The sequence below is a fragment of the Urtica dioica genome, chromosome 4 (genome assembly GCF_054948205.1).
Source record: "Urtica dioica subsp. dioica isolate 48M chromosome 4, U.dioica_male_clone48M_v1_H2, whole genome shotgun sequence".
In the NCBI taxonomy this organism is placed as follows: Eukaryota; Viridiplantae; Streptophyta; class Magnoliopsida; order Rosales; family Urticaceae; genus Urtica; species Urtica dioica.
The window spans coordinates 26880679-26901356 of record NC_142759.1 but is presented as its reverse complement, the minus strand read 5'-3'; the positions used below and the strand labels follow the sequence as shown (position 1 = coordinate 26901356).

Sequence of the window (20678 nt, the reverse complement as noted above, 5' to 3'; positions counted from 1 at the left end):
AAAAATTTAGACAATATCACATAATTATATTGACTATTTACTTAAAACTTACAAAATATTTGCCTATTTAGCAAATCTCCAAATTAGTGGCTTGGATACTTAATAAATTTGATTAAAAATTGACCTTCTAAATATCTTTGTAGATAAGAAACATTCTAAAATTATATATATATATATATATATATATATATATATATATATATATATATATTTAACACCTTTTGATAAGTTCATGTTTTTTTTTCTCTCTCCTAAATTATATATATATGTATATATATATATGTATATATATATATATATATATATTGTAACTTTGACCCACTGAAGCCAGAAATACAGCATTCTAAGAATAATACTAACATGTATGCTTTACGAGTGCTTCAATCAATCCTTATTAATAAATAAATAATTAATTAAACAAATAAATTCATGTTTACAAGCTACAACAAAACTTGGCTCGAAGGTACGTAGGGAAAAAGAAAAAGAGAAAAAAGAAAAGAGAAAGTAAAAACCTCCAAACCCAACCCTGAAACCCTGAGAGAGAGAGAGAGAGCTTATGAAAAGCTAAAAAGCAAAAGGAACAAAAAGATACACAAAGACGAAGACCCTCTCTTTCCAATCAAACACAAAAGGCAAAGAGTAAATAATAAACCATCAACAACAAAGCTAACCACGTTAAGTAATCAAAATATATTCAAGAAAGAATATCCCAACTCACTGTAATATATATACTTTCTATCCATGTCTCTGTTTCCTCTCTCGTTTTCCACTCAAATACTGGCAATGTCTCGCGAGATCGTCGTCGCCGACCCCATTTTCTACGACTGCGATGGCTCCGATCTTTTTGCCGGGCCGAGCTCCGACCCCATTTCAGAGCCCTTCGAGAGTGAAAGATTGCCTCAGACTTTGGCCTCAGATATCCAGAAGTTTCTTCGCGTCGCCAATTTGGTCGAGATCGAAGAGCCTCGTGTTGCTTTTCTCTGTGAGAATCTATGCTTTTTGAAACCCTAGATGATATAACAGAATGGCATTTGAATTATATTTTGGAGTTAAATCCAGTCAGATCACAGTTGTTGCGTTTCAGAAAGAGAGAGTTAAAGTATTACTAAAATTTCAAATTTTTGTTAGGTATTTTTTTCCCACTCCATATTTTAACCCATTTCTCTGGTGACTTAGTAACCAAGAATATGCGTTGATATTCAAAAGGGAATTAGGTAGAGTATCTTCTTAATATTAGGAATAAAATTCTTCTAATTTTTTTTTTTTTATTTTAATATTATTTATGTTTTCTGATTATTAGGCCGTGTCCACGCCTTTGAAATAGCACATAACAGCGACAAGAATTCGACCGGACGAGGCGTTCGACAGTTCAAAACTTCTCTTCTTCAGCGGCTTGAACAGGTTGCTATATATATTTAAATATACAAAAGTTGTATCTTAGTTTCCTCAGTTCAGATGCTCTGTTTTGAAAGAAAACACTCACTTTACTTCTTTCCCAAGTCTCGTAGTCCAATTCAAAAATCGAATTGCCATGAATAGCTACAATGCTGAAAAGTGAAATTTTTTTGTGAAATTCGGTCGATGTAACCAACAGGACGAGGAAATCACGTTGAGGAGACGGAAGGAAAAGAGCGATGTTCGAGAGCTAAAACGTGTCTATCACGAATACAAAGAGTTCATTGTAAAGCACGGCAAAACATTCGCATTAGAAAATAGGTACATAAAAAATAAGTTCTATTGTAAATTTTTTTTAGCAAAACTTGATCCTAATTGTTTATCTTGCTCGATGAAATCAGTCACAGAGAGAAGCTGATAAACGCTTGTTCGATCGCTTCTGTGTTGTTTGAAGTTCTTAAGAGAATAACTTCAGCTGCAAATCCTCATGTAACTTTTTTTTTTCTCCAATTCATAATATTCAATAATATTTATAATCATCAACTTTATGCTATCGGAATTATATATTTATTTTATGCTTCTCTTGGCCGTAGGCTATTGCCACCAGAGAAAGTGCAAGTGCAAAACCTGACTTCTTCGTTCCATACAATGTTCTACCTCTGGACCATGGTGGTATTCAACAAGCAATCACGCAAATACCCGAGGTTTGTTTCGATTTTATAATATCGTTTTCAATTAATTAATTATCGGGGTTTTGTGAGTACAATTATTTCGAAATTGTACAGATTAAGGTCGCCATAGCAGCCGTCCGCGATACACGTGGAATACCTTCAGCTGAAGATCTTGAGAAACACGGACCGTTCATAGATTTGCTTGATTTTCTCAAGTATTGCTTTGGATTTCAGGTGCATTGATATTTTCCCACTTTTACCCTCTCTATTTTTTAGTTTAATTCTCAAATATTTTATTAATATGTATTTGGTGACCAGGAAGGCAATGTAGCCAATCAAAGGGAACATCTGATTCTCCTACTCGCAAACATCCTCATTCGGAGAAATCACAAGCAAGTGTCAATTTCGAAGGTATTTTAAGTTTTTTTTTTCTTCACCAAAAGAAGAAGAAAAAAAGTTTTACAATATTCCGGTTACTAAATCAATAGTTCTTGAATTTTGGCAGTTGGAAGATGTTGTCCTAGATGATTTGATGAGGAAGTTTTTCAAAAACTATTCAAATTGGTGCAAATTCTTGAGGAAGAAAAGCAACATCCGGTAACTAGCTTTATAATCTTCGCTCAATTTAATTTTTTTTTTCCTCCCATAGCCCATTTGAAATTCACTCTCGACTTTTTCTCGGTACATAGATTGCCTTATGCGAAGAACGAGGCTCAACAGTACAAACTATTGTATATAGGGCTTTACCTTCTTATCTGGGGCGAGGCTGCGAATTTACGTTTCATGCCAGAGTGTTTGTGCTATATTTTTCACCACGTAAGTAAAATTAAATTAATATACTTAATTTCCCCCTGTCTATCTAGCTTCTTTGTATGTTGACTTTGAAACTTTTTTTAATTTAATATAGATGGCATATGAACTGCGTGGCATGTTGATCGGGGATGTAAACCCAACTACGTGGGAGAAAGTTATACCTGCATATGGAGGATCATCCGAATCGTTCCTTAAAAATGTAGTTACACCGATATACAATGTTATACGCGAGGTATTTATTTGTCGACTGTGTTTCTTCGCTCTTAAGCTATCTGTTTCAAGGGACTATATTTGTTATTAAGTCTTTTTTTTAAAAAAAAAACAAAATATACCAGGAAGCCAAGAAAAGTAATAATGGGACAACTGACCATTCGTGTTGGAGAAACTACGACGATCTCAATGAGTACTTCTGGTTAGAAATGAATTTCTATTGACTCACTAAAATGAAGGTGTGAGAGGAATCATTTTAACTGAATAATCTATTTTCAGGTCTCCTAATTGTTTTGAAATAGGGTGGCCAATGTGCGAAGACCATAATTTTTTCTGCGTTGACTCTACAACCAAACCGAAAAAAGTTAAGAAAGCTAAGCGTGCTTCTTCGAAACCGAGCAGTCCTGAAGAAGAGATGATGAACGAAGAGGAGAGGGATGAAGAACAAGGGGTACAAAAACAGAACATCATATATCTTACTTTTACTAAGAAAAAGGAACGGTTTCGTATAATGTTGCATTTTTTTCTCCTCTTGTCTATTATAGAGTCCAGAAGAAAGAAGTCACGAACAAGAACGCGAAAAGGACGTAACTGAAAAAGAATGGTTGGGAAAAACAAATTTCGTTGAGGTCCGCTCGTTTTGGCAGATATTCAGAAGCTTCGATAGAATGTGGATTTTCTTCATCGTGTCCCTTCAGGTACATCTATCTATAAACCTGATCATAGTTAGTATTTATGGATTTAGAGTCTAATATGTGTTTCAATTCTGGTTATTTTTAGGCTATGATAATCATGGCATGTTATCAATTGGAATCGCCGATTCAGTTGTTTGATAAAAATATATTCGAAGACGTTTTGAGTATATTCATCACGTGTTCAATTCTCAATCTCATAAAAGGTACGGTCTTATTTCTTGGTGTTCTTGTCCTGTTTTAGGAACATATCGATTTCTTATTTAAAAAAATATTTATTTTATTGTAGCTATACTCGACATGTCTTTTACATGGAAAGCCAGAAAAACAATGGCATATGCAGGAAAGAGGAAACTGATGTTGAAGCTTGTTATTGCTGCGATATGGACGATAGTTCTTCCAACTTGCTATGCTCATTCAAAAAGCCAATACACTTGTTTCACCTCACAATATTCTCAAAGCTGGCTTCGAAAATTATGTCTCTCTCCCTATTTGGTTGCAGTAGGAATCTATTTGATTCCCAATGCCATTGAGATGGTCTTGTTTTTCGTTCCCGTGGTTAGAAAGTATATCGAAACATCGAATTCCAAAATATTCACTCTATTCTCTTGGACACAGGTAAGTTCATCCCAGAGGCAAAATATATAATTCTTTTAACTTTTTTTTTAATGTATACTTGAAATTTGGTTTTTGTCGCGTAGCCTAGATTATACGTCGGTCGGGGGATGCAAGAAACTCAGGTTTCTGTGCTGAAGTAATTCCTTTCTTCTTCCTCACAATTATCTTCTTTTTATTTGATTCTTTGTTGGTTGTGTTTTAAGATTTTACCTTTATTTACTTTGCTAATAATTGTAGGTACATGTTATTTTGGATGCTAGTATTGCTAAGCAAATTTTGCTTCAGCTACTGGTTTGAGGTAAGCTGTCCCACCAAATTACACTAATTACACTATATATATATATATATATATATATATATATATATATATATATATATTATGATATGAATTTTTTTCTTTAGAAAATCAGTACAACTTCATTACAAAAGTGTTGTCTTTTTATTTATCCTTCCAAGCCTAATAACTATATTTACTGCGGTGCAGATAAAACCTCTCATACAGCCAACGAAACGGATCATGGCAATCGGCATCAAAAACTACGATTGGCATGAGCTTTTCCCAAAATGTATCATCTTTATGCTCATCATACATAATTAATATTTTCTCTAATCCAGCAAACAAAAATTAAATGTGCCTTAATTTTGTGACAGTCAAGAGCAATGCTGGTGCAATTGTTGCTATATGGTCTCCAATAATAGTTGTGAGTTTTCTCTCTCAGTATCCAAAAATCATAACAAAAATTTATATGATAATATAATCTTTTCTTTTTTATATTATTTTGTTTCTGTGATTATCAGGTTTATTTCATGGACATACAGATATGGTACTCTGTATTCTGTGCAATATTTGGTGGACTTTATGGTATTTTGCATCACCTTGGTGAGGTACCATCTCTCTTTTTTCCCTCTCTTCTATTTCACATATTATATTAATAACTTATATTCGTTTTGTGTTACAGATTCGGACATTAGGCATGTTAAGAAGTCGATTCCATTCCTTGCCTTCGGCGTTCAATGCTCTTCTCATCCCTCCTTCGTCGAGAAGGACTCAAAGACAAGTGCCGGGTTTCTTTCGAAAGTTAGCGCAGGTTTCAATTAATATATTTTTGTATCACGATATTGTTGAATTTCTTCTACGAAAAATGCCTTCACTCTGTTACCCTAATACCATTCCGCACCCAATATGTTAATTTGTAGTAGTGTAACCATTGATTATTCGAAACAAAATTAAATATCTTCTTAGGGACCACAAAACGAAAAGAACGGTGTTGCAAAGTTTGTCCTCGTTTGGAACCAAGTCATAAAAAGTATTCGCTCTGAAGACTTGATTAGCAACAGGTAAGTGGGTTTTTCATTTTTACAACAAACCATGCCGTAAATTCTTCAACGATTTTTATTTTATATTTTTGATATAGGGAGGTTGATTTGATGACAATACCTATGTCTTCCGATTTATTCTCTGGCACTGTTCGTTGGCCGGTTTTCCTCATAGGAAATAAGGTACTGATCAGTGAAACCTTCTATAGTCTATCGGTTACTCTTCAATTCATGTTGAAGCTGATAATTGTTTGGCACATATACTAGTTTTCGACTGCACTGTCCATTGCCAAGGACTTTAAGGGAACAGATGAGACTCTCTTCCGAAAGATCAGAAAAGATGAGAGTATGTACTACGCCGTGAAGGAATGTTACGAATCGTTGAAGTACATTCTCGAAGTTCTCATCATCAGAGATCTCGAAAAGAGGTATAAGCAAAAGCTATCCAATTCGCTTCATTTACTTGGTATTCAAGTTTCATTGAATTATTTAACTACGTGTTAATTAATAGGATCATATCGACCATAATAAACGAAGTTGACGAAAGCATCGTGAAATTAAGTCTGCTCGAGGATTTCAAGCTGACTGAGCTTCCTAATCTACGAGCTAAATTCGTTGAGTTGCTCGAACTTCTGGTAAGAATTAAAGCAGCGCCTATAATCTCCGAAGCCATTGATGGGATTTCATAGCTAATTTGTGCTACTTAATAATGTTGCAAGGTTGAGGGAAATGAAGATCACAAACATAAAGTCGTGAGAGCTCTGCAAGATATATTTGAGATCATAACCAAGGATACAATGATCAATGGCTCCAGGTTAATTTGACACAAATATTAATACAGACCATATAGAGACAGTTTTTCATTTCGAGATTTATATATAATTAGTGATGTTCAAACAAAAACAGAATTTTGGAAATGCTGAGCTGTTCTCAGCAGATGGAAAACGAAACGGCTTACTTCTGCAGAATTGTCGAGCCACAGATATTCGAGGCTGACAAAGGCGAAAGCTCGATCCATTTTCCCTTCCCAGACAGTGCACCACTGAAAGAACAGGTAGTTAATACATTATATAGCGCAAATTTTCCTCGAACTATTATGTTAGTAGTATTTTGGTCCCTAAACTGTTCTTGTAGCATTTTAGTCCTCTCTACAAACAGTTAATTTTTTCAGTGAAATCATTTGAGCAACTATAAAAACATGTTTGTAAAACTAGTTCAGGAAATGCCACAACCTTAAACTTTCATGAACTATTTGGACTAAATAACCGATTTATAGTTTTAATCGACTTGAGGTTGTTGACAAAAACAAATTGTGTCTTGCAGATCAAGCGACTTCTTTTGTTGCTCACTGTAAAAGATACAGCTCTGGACACACCCAAAAATATAGACGCTCGGAGACGAATTTCTTTCTTTGCCACTTCGCTTTTCATGACTATGCCCACTGCGCCGAAAGTCTGCAATATGTTGTCATTTAGGTTATTAAACTTGTGCTTCTTATTAAATTTTGTTTGTCACTAACAGCAATGTTATCAAATTGAGTTAATAATTAATATTGATCTCTCATTTTTTTAACTGATCATTGCAGTGTTCTAACTCCTCATTTCGTGGAAGATGTGAATTACTCGATGAAAGAGCTTCTTTCGAGTCAGAGAGAGGTTTCCATAATATTTTACATGCAAAAGATATTTCCAGGTCACACTCACAATGCTTATTCTTTTCTCCCCCCAATTTGTGATCATGAATACATTATTCAATCATACTAGTCTTTTACTTTTTTATTTCAGACGAATGGGACAACTTTCTTGAACGAATGGGCTGCTCTAATATAGACGCTTTAAAAGAAGAGGGCAGAGAGGAAGACCTTAGAAACTGGGCTTCCTTCCGAGGTCAAACACTGAGCCGGACAGGTCTGAAATTTTACATGAATAAATTCCGTCCGATCGACTGTACTCTATATGACTAACTCTGACGTGTCATTTCTGTGCTTTCTTTTAATAGTTCGAGGGATGATGTACTACAGAGAGGCCTTGAAACTGCAAGCCTTCCTTGACATGGCGGAAGATGAAGGTTTGGTTTATCTACTAAACAACCTATATTTTATAATTAGTTTCTAAAATTTTCAAAAAAAATAAATTTTTGGCAGATATCTTGGAAGGTTATGATACAGTTGAAAGAGACAACCACGCATTATCGGCTCAGCTTGATGCTCTATCGGACTTGAAATTCACATACGTCGTTTCATGCCAACGATTCGGATCTCAGAAAGCCGCCGGGGATCCACGTGCACAGGACATTATTGATATGATGCTAAAGTAATTAAATATCTTGGCACCCAAGTAACCTTTTCAATACAGTGTTTATGGTTGGTTAGTTAATGAGTCACAAAAATGAAATTATAATTTGTTGAAAAGGTACCCGGCTTTCCGTCTAGCTTATGTCGAAGAGAAAGAAGTAATTGTGGAAAATAGGCCCAAAAAAGTCTACTCTTCTGTGTTGCTCAAAGGTGTTAATGGCTTTGACCAGGTATATGTATGACACAATATATTTAATTTTATGTCAGTGATATTTTACTCGGTCACTAATCAAACAATATAATTGTTTAATTATTGTAGGAAATATACCGCATAAAGCTTCCTGGGCCGCCTGAGATCGGAGAAGGAAAACCAGAAAATCAAAACCACGCCATAATCTTCACTCGCGGTGAAGCCCTGCAGACAATAGACATGAATCAAGTATTAAAAAAAATATATTACATGGTATTTCAATAAGGAATTAGTGCTTGTTATTTCCTAATTAATTATTGTAGCTTCTTGTTCAAAACAGGATAGCTATTTGGAAGAGGCATTCAAGATGAGAAACCTTCTACAAGAGTTTCTCCGGTGCCATGGTCGACGCACTCCTTCTATACTTGGTCTGAGGGAACACATTTTTACCGGAAGGTCAGGCTCGCACTTTCACATGCCTAAATTATTAGTGCAACAAATTCATGGTATAAAAACTAATTCATAATTTTTTTATTAAATATCTCTCAAAATGCAGTGTTTCTTCTCTAGCGTGGTTCATGTCGTATCAAGAGACGAGCTTCGTCACCATCGGTCAAAGGCTTCTCGCTAAACCTCTCAGGTGATTAATTATACGAGTACTTAAATTCTCTTTTCAGTTATAAATTTTTGTTTTTCCTTTTACCTGAATTGTTTCATTCCTGTTACTTCCAACTATTCCAGGGTTCGGTTTCACTACGGGCATCCAGATGTGTTCGATCGGATTTTCCACATAACAAGAGGTGGAATAAGCAAAGCCTCGAAGACAATCAACTTGAGCGAAGACGTTTTTGCAGGTACTAAGAAATAAAAAATAAAAAAAACACTAGTAAGCCAGTCACAAATTGAAGAGAATAATGCAACTTATAATTTCATTTTTAGGATTTAATTCTACTTTGAGAAGAGGGTGCATAACATACCACGAGTACATACAAGTCGGAAAAGGCCGTGACGTGGGTCTAAACCAGATCTCAAAGTTTGAGGCCAAGGTGGCGAACGGGAACAGCGAACAAACAATCAGCCGCGACATTCACCGCCTCGCTTCCCAGTTCGATTTCTTCCGAATGCTCTCTTGCTATTTTACGACCATCGGATTCTATTTCAGTAGCCTGGTAAGCTTTCAAATAGCCCCGAAAAGAACGAGACAGGCTCCTATAAGCTGCTCATCTAACTCCATTTTGACATGGTATAATCAGAGTCCAATATGCTAAAAATTAATATTTCTTATGTGAGATCATACTAGGACTAGATATTTTTTCCAAAGTGGGATCTCTAATTAAGGTGGGTCTGGTGGGTGGACAGATATCGATAATCGGGATATACATCTTCCTGTACGGGCAGCTATACCTGGTTCTGAGCGGGCTGGAGAAAGCGCTCCTGGTAGAGGCGAAGCTGCAGAACATAGAGTCCCTAGAGACAGCTCTGGCGTCGCAGTCGTTCATCCAGCTGGGGTTGCTGACGGGGCTGCCAATGGTGATGGAGATCGGGCTGGAGAAGGGGTTCCTAGTGGCCGTCAAGGACTTTGTGCTGATGCAGCTCCAACTGGCGGCGGTGTTCTTCACGTTCGCCCTGGGGACGAAGACCCACCACTACGGCCGCACCATCCTCCACGGCGGGGCCAAGTACCGGCCCACGGGGCGCAAGGTCGTGGTGTTCCACACGAGCTTCGCGGAGAACTTCAGGCTCTACTCGAGGAGCCACTTCGTGAAAGGCTTCGAGCTTATGCTTCTGCTGGTGGTGTACGACCTGTTCCGGCGGTCGTACGAGAGCAACGTGGCGTACGTGCTCATCACCTACTCCATCTGGTTCATGTCCATCACGTGGCTGTTTGCGCCCTTTTTGTTCAACCCCTCGGGTTTCAGCTGGGAGAAGATCGTGGACGACTGGAAGGGCTGGAACAAGTGGATAAGGCAGCAGGGCGGGATCGGGATCCAGCAGGACAAGAGCTGGGAGTCGTGGTGGAACGACGAGCAGTGCCACCTCAGACACACCGGGACCGTCTCCAGGCTCTTCGAGATCTTCCTCTCTCTCCGCTTCTTCATGTACCAGTACGGCCTCGTCTACCACCTCGACATCTCCCAGCAGAGCAAGAACTTCCTCGTCTACGTCCTCTCCTGGGTCGTCATCCTCCTCGTTTTCTTGATTGCCAAGGTAAGAAAAAAAAAAGAAAATTGGATAACGAGCCGTTGCTTGAGAATAAATGCATCTTTTCGTTATTGTTGTGGGTGCACAGACGGTGAACATTGGCAGGCAGAAGCTGAGCGCAAACTATCAGCTTCTGTTCCGGCTGTTCAAAGCGATCCTCTTCGTCACCGTGCTCTCGATCATCGTGATTCTCTCCAAGGTGTGCCAACTCTCTTCGATGGACATGATCGTCTGTTCTCTCGCCTTTATCCCCACCGGATGGGGTTTGATCATGGTAATATACAAATATCTCCCTCTCGATGGGATTATTATTGTTATTAATTTATTGCGTGCAACTCTGGGGTTCAGATAGCACAAGTAGTGAGGCCAAAGATAGAGGAGACGGGGTTTTGGGAGTTCACAAGAGTGCTTGCCAAGGCATATGACTATGGAATGGGCGTTGCTCTTTTCGCGCCAATAGCCGTTCTCGCTTGGCTTCCTATCATCTCTGCCTTCCAGACTCGCTTCTTGTTCAACGAAGCCTTCAATAGGCATTTGCAAATCCAAGGAATTTTAGAAGGAAAAAGAAAACAAATATAACCCCTCTGTCTCTCTATATCATTATTGTGTACCTTAGATTATTTATTTGTAAAGCTTTATTACTCTCACATTACATTACATTACATGTATAAAGTTACTACAGAAGAGAAAATTCAATAAAGCGGACATGGCTTTCGCTTCCATTTTTAGGGGTGTTCTAAGTATCAACAAAACCCTAAACTTAAAGTCAAAGTCAAACCACTCGATTTTCTTCGATTTCTTACTCCAAGCCTCGTTTTTTTCTTCTTCTTCTTCGGACAACAATGGAGGATCTAAAATTCCGGCGATGCTTCGACACAAGGACTGGCTAACTCAACCAGAAGTCCTCCAGATCTTCGCTTCTCTTGAAAACGCTGACGAGATCGTCCCGGAGCTGGAGCTTTATTTTCGGCGGAAGGACTACAAGCCCGACGAAGCTCTTTTCTCTCTCATCCTCGGCCGTCTCGCCGAAGCTCGTCTCTTCTCCGACGCCGACGCAATCTTTCGCCGCGTCACGTCGGAGAGACAATTCCGCCTCTCCGACGATTTTTTCCGATGCGCTATCGGAGTCTTCGGCGCCGAAAAAGCCGTCGAGATTCTTCTTGATATGCCTAGAAAGTACGAGTGTTGGCCTTCCACGGAGACTTTCAATTCAGCCCTGAATCTCCTCGTCTCGGCAAAGATGTTCCGCGCCGTCGGGGAGATCTTCGTCGCGGCGCCGAGGCTCGGCGTCGCGATCGACTCGGAGAGCTTGAACGCCATGGTTAGAGCTCTGTGCGAGTGTGGGAAAATGGAAGCTGCACTCCAGGTGCTCGACGAATTTCCTCAGCTGAAATTCGAGCCGAGTTCTTCGACTTTCACTCCGATTTTGCGTGGATTTTGTGCCGAGGGACGTTCCGGCGAAGCGTTCAGGTTGATTGAGAGGATGGAGAAGGAAGGGATCGAGGCTGATGTGATCGTGTACAACGCGATGATCGGAGGGTTTGTGAGCCACAGGAGCGTCGACGATGCTCTTAGGGTGTTCGATCGGATGAGGATTGAGGGATGCGATCCTGATTCGGAGACGTACGGGGATTTGTTATCGGGGATGTTTGAGGCTCGGAGAGTCGCCGAGGCGATAGAGACTGCAAAGAGGGCGATCGGGACCGGCGTGGCTCTGGGTTTCGAGGCTTACGAGGGTTTGATCTGCGGGCTCTGCAGTGAGGATCATGATCGGATTGAAGATGTTTGTTGGGTTTTGAAGGAGATTATTAGGGAGGGATTTGTGCCTAACGTGGGAATGTGGACCGTGATTCTTGAGAGCTTCTTTCGTGGGAACACCAGCCATTTCTGTGGCGATGCTTGCGAAGATATTATAGCAACTTAGTTGTCATTTTTGGAAATGGAGTTTTCTTAGGTTTCAAATGGTGATACCTGGTTCCATTTTATGGAGGTAATAATTATCGATAGATTAACGAGCAAGTTTATCGATGAAGGACGGGATATTTCAGAAAGAAAGAAAAAAAACCAGAATTTTCTTTTATACACCGTCTATTAGCATAAACATTTAACGTGGTGAACAATGTACACGAGGTTACTTGTTTGGAGTTTGACATTTATCTTAACAGCATTTGAAAAATATGTATCGAGTTACGTTTGTATCCAATATACTTATATTGATAGAGATGCCAAAGGTTATACAAACGAAATGCGGGCAGTTCAATCCTTGCTTTGATGTCACAAAGATCGGTTTTTATTACGGATATTGAGCTTACAAAATTTAACAGGTACCTCTATATGTATCAAGTTATCAACTTTCCCATAATAAAAAAATAAAAAAGTTCTTTCAGAAATACAATTACAAAATTTACAAAAAGCCTATTTGTATCGACATAACGATCACCCAATAGCTGCCCAATGATCGACAATGGGGAGATTCTCCTCATTAGCTTTGTTCTTCCGAATTCCCTTCAACGAGCTTCGGTTTCGGAGACGGAACGGAGACAGTACCACTGTCGTCGTTCCATACTTCCCCGGCTCGAGGGCTGACGACACTCAACGGGCTTTTGGCATGCTTCGGGGTCTCAATTTCCCCGCTATGAACAATGACGTGTTCAAGCGAACTCGGAAACGTAACGCCACCAAGATCAGCCGCCACATCGTCGGAACTGACCGGTACCGTCTCTTTTTTCGGCAGAGGAGGATGAAGAGAATCGTCCTCGTCGCAAGAAGAAGAATCCCCGCCCTCCTTCGACGCGTTAAAATCGGAGGACCTCGTAGAAGAGCCTTTGCGAGAGAGAGCGTTCCTCAAACTCCTCGCCGATTTCTCGGCGTTTCTGAAGAGCCTCTTTGCCCTGTCTTTCATGTTCCCCCTCGAAGGGCTGTCACGGCCGCTCTCTCCGGTGCTCGAATCCCCGTCGTTCGAAACCCTTATCGGCTTACCCTCGGCGAGTTCTTCTTCTCCTTCCTCTCCCGGGACAAACTTCACGCCGATCTCCTTCGTGTTCTCGGCCTTGATATTCACGTGCAGCGATCGGAAATCCTCGGCAAAGCTGTTCGAGGGACCCTCTTGCGGGCTCCGGTGGAACACCGAGCTGAGCTTCTTGAGACCTCTCCGCACCGTTCTCATCGGACGGTTATCTTCCGGAACATCGTCGGCGCTGCTGCTATTGTTTGTGAGGGACCCGGACGTCGCGAAACTCGGACTCGCGGCCGAATCTCTCGACTCCCCGAGAATTCGGGTATCGAGACGCCGGGTATTCCCTTTCCTCGGCTCCCAAGACTGAGAGACGTCGCTTCCCGGGTGGTGGACCCAAATGCCGGTCTGCTTTTGCCCTTCGATGTTGATCGGCTCGAGATTATCGGCCACTCTCAGTGACTTGTCTGACAAGACAGACGAGAACGAGGCTTTGTTTGGAGCCTCGGCGGCAAAAGAAGCTCTCTTGTCTTCTGCGTTGAACGATTCCCAGTCACGTAGATGCTCATCATCCACCTTTTCATATATTATGTTTTTTATTTTGGCAAGAGATTTTAGGTCACAACACAAGAAAACAGAATCTTAAATCCTCCAAAGAGACATAATAATGAGCGATACCTTAGTTTCGGTCTCTTCTAAGACAGTTAAAGCGAGATGAACCCTTCCAGTGCTAATGTTCTGAAGAGGTAACCACATGTCGTGTCTTTGTCCGTTCCTGTAATCGCTGATGTTGACCGAACAGTCCCTGCTAACAAAAAATAAAGTGTATTTATTTGTCCACCACAACAAATCATGATAGGGTTTTAATGAGAGAACAAAAGCATTTAAAAAAGAAGAAAAAACAATCATCCTCTTTTCCATCTACTTAATTAAAATGTTGAATTCCAAACCATCCCCTTCGATACGAATGATATTTTCCCGGGCAGTTATGACCATGATTTACTAGTATTTAACAATGAAGCAAAGAAGTTTTCAGAGACAAACCCGAGAATGTCATCGACAAAGTGATCCTTGTCTCGGAGTTCAAGTACGAGCATGTTTGGGGATTCCCAGGTAACGATGGGGATCTTGAACTCCTCTTGCCATTTGGGAGTGAGTGTCTTCTTTTGAATCTTGGTCCTGAATCTGTAGGACCCTATTTGACCTTTCACGTACGGGTCCGCCAACCCTGTTGCATGAAGTTTGTTTCGCTTATTATCACAGCATAATCTAAACTGAATCAGCATTAGCAAAGTTAAGCACACATCTCATCTCACAACCAACCGTTCAGATCAGATGGTTTCATGTTAGACGCTTCAATGACTTCGACTCTCGCATAAGCAACGGGTTCGCGCTCGTCCATGGAGAACCAGCCTTCTGCTGGGTTTAGTCAAGAACATAAGATCAACAGATACAGAGAACCACAGAAAATATATAAATGCTCTGATTAATGGGGACTTTCCAGTTATACCGCGTTTACATGCTCATTCCAAGAATACCGACTACCAAAAACTTCACAAAATTCGGTAATTTGTATTGAAACTGTAAACAACCCCTATTTTTAAATGAAACTGTAAGCTGTGTACTGTAAACAGTAAAAAAAAAAAAAAAAAAAAAAAAAAAAAATGTGTAAGTGTAAAAAAAAACTGTATGATTAAAAAAAACTGCTATTTGGGGATTAAATTTTTAAAATTCAGTATTTCAGGTAATTTCTTCCTGTTTAATAGACCTAAAGTAGTATCTCTGTGACATGATTTAAATTCAACAAAATTTATATTTCAACTTCAAATACACAAATTAATATATTTCATAATTTAGAAGCTTGCACAGAGACTTCTAGAGCATGGTTGGGAAATTACCCGGACTTGCCGCAGCAAACTTCTCCATGTCAACAACCAGCATGTTAGGCTGAATAAAAATTAATAAAATAAGATAAATAAATAACTTGAGAAGGTTCTCAACAAGAAAATACATCAAAACAAAATGACGCAATAGTCTCAAAAAATAAATAATAATACCTCGACGAGGGTCTGCTCAAAAGCAATAGAAAGTAGCTTATCCTGTTTAATAAAAATAAAAATCAACCATAAAGAATGAGATAGTGTAGTTGTTGGTTAACTTTTTAAGGGCAAACGTATAATAAAACTTAACAAATAAAATGAAGACATACCAGCCAACCAGCTATTCCTGGAAGCTCCGTCACGTCAAGCCCGTGATTGAAAATCGGTTTGACGGTCATTTGAAAATATGGAGGTTCAACAAAGCACACCCGTAAACGGCCGAGATAAGGCCAGTCACGAAGAAACTTCACGCCAATCAAGATCTGACCAAAAAAAATTGAACATGAACTATGTCCAATTAAATGGAATTCAAAATAATATCCTACTAAAAAAAATTGGAATATATACTTTTCCTTCGACGTGCATGCCAGTCAAATGCATCTTTGCCCACATCCCAAATCCCAATCTCTTCCTGAGTTTAACAGCGAGTATGGCACTAAAATCATCGGCTGTGAGAAAGTTCATTCCCAACTCCAAAACCTGAATTGATTTCATCATCAATGACACCTCGAATTTCACCCCAGCTAAAATAAAATATAAATACAAGCCGGGAGCGGATCGATTAGAGAAAAAACGTACCAAGTGATCGTCATCGTTAGAGTGGCGAAGAACCCTCATGTCAGTGAAGACAGGCGGGTTTCTTCCCATGTACAAGTGTTGAACTATAGCCTTTTTCTGCAATGGTTAACTAATAAGTAAGTCACTAAGTCTGCTATTATCCTCATTTTTTTTTTTGGATGCAATGACAAAGCGAAATAAGATATAAAAATATTTAAAATAAAAAATAAAAAAAAAAGAGTTTGAATGTAGCAAGCTCATACGGCGGTCCACGGTTTGTATTTCTGGAGGAACCAAGGAATTATCGGAAGGAGTATCTTCTGCGACGCAATCTGTTCCATACATATCGGCCATATCTTTTCAACCGAATGGTTTAGCCAACGTACTGTTTCCGAATCAGAAAGAACCTAAATCCAAACAAACAGACAGACAAAGCATCACAACAAAGTCTTGGGAAACTACGTTGCAACTCCAAACGTAGCTTTCAAACAGCCAATAGAAGAAATGCACCCCAATAAAAAAAAAAATAATAAATAAATAGAAATTTGACATATTTGCATATCAATCGAATTATCTGAGTTTTTTTTTTATTTACAAAACAAACACATTCAAATTGAGGCTCTGTTGAGTTCTATTTTTGTACATAGTAAGGGCTCAGTGCATAAGATCAAATTTCTCATCAAACCCAAATGAATGACAGAGTTTGAATCACTTAAAAAATTATACAAGCATACCCTTCTTTGATTAGCCTGTTTTTTCTCCTCAAATTGCACTCTCTTCCGCAACCTCATAATATACCGCTCGTGGACCTAATTAGAACAACTCAATAAAAACATAATTAGAAATAGCAATTCTTGAAAGGAAAAAAAACATAATTACAAAGATTCAGCAATAAACAACAAACCAGAGAGAGGGACTAGTGTATTTTTACCAAGTACAGATAGACGAGAGAGAGAAAGTAGGCCAAAGGGTGACACCAATTGAACTCCGCGAGCAACCAAAGCACAAGAAGAACAATCCCGACATGGTGAATTATTGACACTTCCGTTATATCCATTATCTCCGCTCACTTCTTCTTCAATACCCAAATAATAAATAACTGATTTTGTTTCCTTGATTACACTTTTCAAGGCTTTTGGGTATCTCAACGCGGTATGGTCATTTGTCAACCAAAATCAAGACTGAAGAGCAAACCCAGATCACGATTTCGACTGAAAAAGGAAAAAGAAAAAAAAAATTAAATGAAAAAAAGCTACGCAAGTTCGTCAATACTTGAAAGTGACCCAGAAAGGACATCCACAACGCAATCACGAAAGATTAAATCTTTTTCGATTTTCACTTTTGGGTATAAAAAACCGGATCAGGAAACGGTTGAGATGTTACCGTAACGAAGAAGAAACCGCTCGGAACGTAACTGGAGAGAAATAGAGATGAGTCTTGAGGTTAGAGAAATAGCCCAATCGACATTTTATTATTAGCGTCCGATATAGAAAGAGAAACGAAAAGAAAAAACAAACTGAGTAACAGTCTCTCCCTCGGAAGTTTTTTTTTTCTTATTTTTTTTTCTCCTTCTTCTCTCTTAACTTTTTCCTTCCTATAAAGTAAACCACGCTTGTTTGACTATCTACCTTGTTTATGCCACGTGGCAATACACGTCAACTACGTGTCTTGGACTCGATTCCGTAAAAAACAGTAATTTACTAATAACTAACGGTCATATTTTTTATGATAAAGGTTATATAAAAAAAATTATCATTCTTTCAAAAAATTAAAATATATATACATATATATATAGATATATACGTTTGAGTGAACTGATTGGATATTGTGCAATGTTGTTTACTCTATTTTGCTATTTTTATAAAGTTGAATATTAAAACCAACGTTTGAAATTTCGGGGAAACCGGACGGAAATCGGTCCGGAAACCGTTTTTTTCAAAGTCCCGGTATCGGAATGTACAAAACCGTTCACTTTCCGTTTTTTTCTTGGATTTCGGGGAAACCGTCCACTTACCGACAGTCTTTAGGCAATTTTTACGCATACCGACGGAAACTTACCGGTAAGTGGTCAAATACCGGTCAAATATCGACAATTCTTAAAATCTGATGATATTTAGTGTTCTTCACGAAATTTATCGTTAGTTTTTGATGATTTAGTTCAAATTATTTATTATATGTTGAATTTGAACTATGGTATTTAGTGGATTGTGTTGAACTTTATCATTTTGGTTTGTACTATTGAACTTTGTCATTTTGGTTTGTACTATTGAACTTTGTGTTTGTAATTTGGTAATATATTGAAATATTGTACACTATTTTTAATTTTATGAATTTTATCCTACGTACTATGTATATTTTTTGTATATTTTTTCTGGATTTCTCTCGGTAAATACGGTACTTGACGGTATTCCTCAACGGTACCGGTTTCCTTTTTTTTCCTGCTTCCCCCGGTATTCTTTTACGGTATCAGCGGTTACCAGTAAATTTTAAACCTCGGAACGGTAACAGTATTTAAATCCTTGATTAAAACATATAGACATTTGCTAAAATTGGTCGAGTTGATATTTAACATGTGTACTTTTTTGGGTATAGTTAAAACTGTACTCTAAACTCTCTCAAAGAATACATAATTATGTGTTTTTTTATTAATCTTTGTACCGTTGTCTGTTTTTTTATGGTATTTATATGACCATCAAATGTCCATTGTTAGCGAATTTTATAGAAAATTACTTTCCAATTCCAAGAACGTATATTTCATCTAGTAATAATTTAGGGCACAATATTTCACAGTATCTCTGAACTACCGTACATGTAACATAACTAGAATGTAGGACCACTAAAAGGTGTACCTAATTCATGTATGATGTATCATGTATGTAAGATAAATAATACTGAATAGACGATAGGATGTCAAATATTGATAATTGAGGTAAGTTGAAAGTCAAATTAAATAAAGAAGACAATTAAGGATCCAATAATGGATGCCGAAAATAAAAACTGTACTTTTATTCCGTTGATTTGTGCTAATTTCTGTCATTTAAACTATTATTAAATTTGAGTACATTTTTTTTGGCTCACATATTAGATCTGAGTATATAAGTACTGCAAAATGTATTCCAAAGTTTTGTCATCATAAAACATTCTTCCTTTACAAAAGATGATTAATTAAGTGGTAACTAGGTTGGTCTAGTGGTAATCTCACACATACTTCAATGGAAAGGTCATGAGTTCAAATCTCATGGGCTGTAGAAATGCATGTTCCCTTAAGATTTATTCTAAATTATGTAATCTTGATCAATAATGTCACATGCGCTTTCCACTGCTAATATATAATGTAATATTGACCAATAGTGTCACTCCTAAAAAAAAGATAATTAATTAACTAGTTTATATAATTGATAATTGGAAAAAAAAAAAAAAAAAAAAAAAAAAAAAAAACAACCTGCAAATCAAACAATCACGAAGTAAAAAGAAACCAAAATAAAATGTAAGAACGTTTTTTTTAGTAAAAAAATTGCTGTTAGTCTAAGATTTTTTTTTTTCCTTTCCTTCATATAATTTCAAGGAAACCGTACTAGGGTTTGGTTAATTTCGACCCTTAAAAAAATCGATGCATATTTAGAAGGAAAAAAACAATCGATGGTTTTCTGCTACGTTTGGCGTAACTTTGCTTTTAAAAAAAGTGATTTTAAAATAGTTGTACGAAAAAACTGATGTTTCAAAAAACAAATGGGTGTTTGGTAAGCTATTGTTAAATAGTTGTAATTGTTAGCAAAAGCTGATTCAGTGTTTGGTAAAATATATATTAATATTTATAAGTAATAATTATTTATATAAAATATCATTAATAATAATAATAATAATAATATATTTTTTGATATATAAAAAATATATCAAAGTGGTTGTCTATAGATTTTAAAAAATTAATTATAAACTATGGTGACTTCAAAAAAAACTATTTGATAAAAACATATAAAGATAATTAGAATTAAAAGTTAGTGTAAAAGAAAAAAAAAATTAAGTGAGAGAAACTACAAATCAAAAACTAAAACTACGTATAAAATGTTCGAATTGTAGCTTTTAATTTTTTAGTTAAAATATTCAAAAGCACTTTTTAACTTTTAGAAAAAAAAATAATTTTACGAAACACTTAAATATAATTTAACTTTTATGAAAAGCTAAAATCATGCTTAATAAACTATGCCAAACATAGCCCTTTATCCTGAACATTCTATGTTTTGTGAAAGGATAACAAAATTATTGTTGTTTAAATTTCGATGCTTTAGGGTACATTTCTTCAAAATAAATAGATTTGTATGGTTTTCCAATGTTTTCAATTAGTAAAATATAATATCTAATATTTTTTGTAAAGAAATTTAACTATCTCTTATATTTTTAACTAATTATTTACATCGGGTTTTTAGAGGGAAAATATATAAAAACAAAATTGCACACTTTGTATAACTTAATTATATCTTCAATCTAATCCCAAACAGATCTTCCTACATCCAAGGAATCAACTGTCGGAGAATTTCCACGATTTTCGCCGGGAAATTCGTTTCCCGGCGAGTCAACGGCCGTCGAAAGCTAAATATTTCGTTTCGTCGTCGTTTTTCGCCGATTTTCGTCGTTTTCGTTTTTTTTTCGTTTTTCGTCGATTTTCGTCG

General features: G+C 37.4%; 2 protein-coding genes across 3 annotated transcripts; one reads left to right on the top strand and one right to left on the bottom strand.

Annotated features, from left to right (window-relative positions):
• The first annotated feature begins 641 nt into the window (after positions 1-641).
• Positions 642-10980, top strand: GSL04 (glucan synthase-like 4). Its single transcript, XM_089611247.1, has 41 exons — positions 642-982; positions 1301-1401; positions 1595-1716; positions 1797-1884; positions 1989-2099; positions 2181-2300; positions 2385-2477; positions 2572-2663; positions 2756-2882; positions 2974-3111; positions 3215-3291; positions 3369-3540; positions 3635-3787; positions 3870-3987; positions 4071-4399; positions 4483-4535; positions 4637-4697; positions 4884-4965; positions 5051-5100; positions 5198-5284; positions 5359-5487; positions 5643-5737; positions 5815-5899; positions 5984-6144; positions 6228-6351; positions 6436-6530; positions 6623-6770; positions 7040-7191; positions 7302-7408; positions 7501-7623; positions 7715-7783; positions 7860-8028; positions 8128-8239; positions 8329-8448; positions 8540-8655; positions 8756-8839; positions 8941-9053; positions 9139-9368; positions 9559-10407; positions 10490-10675; positions 10750-10980. The coding sequence occupies exons 1-41, from the start codon at positions 742-744 to the stop codon at positions 10978-10980; spliced, it is 5913 nt and encodes a 1970-aa protein (XP_089467373.1). The 5' UTR covers positions 642-741.
• Positions 10981-12647: 1667 nt separating this feature from the next.
• Positions 12648-17574, bottom strand: LOC149401436 (C2 domain-containing protein At1g53590-like). 2 transcript variants are annotated; one of them, XM_089611248.1, is made up of 13 exons: positions 17395-17574; positions 16943-17222; positions 16746-16820; positions 16275-16418; positions 16033-16128; positions 15802-15933; positions 15564-15716; positions 15412-15453; positions 15253-15301; positions 14678-14773; positions 14399-14582; positions 14033-14159; positions 12648-13930 (listed from the first exon to the last, which is right to left on the bottom strand). In XM_089611248.1, exons 2-13 carry the CDS (start codon positions 17066-17068, stop codon positions 12884-12886), a joined length of 2271 nt encoding a protein of 756 aa, XP_089467374.1. In that variant the 5' UTR covers positions 17069-17222; positions 17395-17574; the 3' UTR covers positions 12648-12883. The 2 variants fall into 2 exon arrangements, with proteins under 2 accessions (XP_089467374.1, XP_089467375.1); XM_089611249.1 differs by having other exon boundaries at positions 14678-14770.
• Positions 17575-20678: the final 3104 nt, after the last annotated feature.

Excerpts from the sequence above, each read along its gene's own strand:
- GSL04 (XM_089611247.1), top strand. The coding sequence starts at position 742 with ATGTCTCTGTTTCCTCTCTCGTTTTCCACTCAAATACTGGCAATGTCT. Across the intron at positions 8,449-8,539 it reads AGACAATAGACATGAATCAA|GATAGCTATTTGGAAGAGGC; the intron begins GTATTAAAAAAA and ends TGTTCAAAACAG. Across the intron at positions 9,369-9,558 it reads GATTCTATTTCAGTAGCCTG|ATATCGATAATCGGGATATA; the intron begins GTAAGCTTTCAA and ends GTGGGTGGACAG.
- LOC149401436 (XM_089611248.1), bottom strand. The coding sequence starts at position 17,068 with ATGGATATAACGGAAGTGTCAATAATTCACCATGTCGGGATTGTTCTT. Across the intron at positions 15,934-16,032 it reads CTAACGATGACGATCACTTG|GTTTTGGAGTTGGGAATGAA; the intron begins GTACGTTTTTTC and ends AAATCAATTCAG. Across the intron at positions 15,302-15,411 it reads TTGAGCAGACCCTCGTCGAG|CCTAACATGCTGGTTGTTGA; the intron begins GTATTATTATTT and ends ATTTTTATTCAG.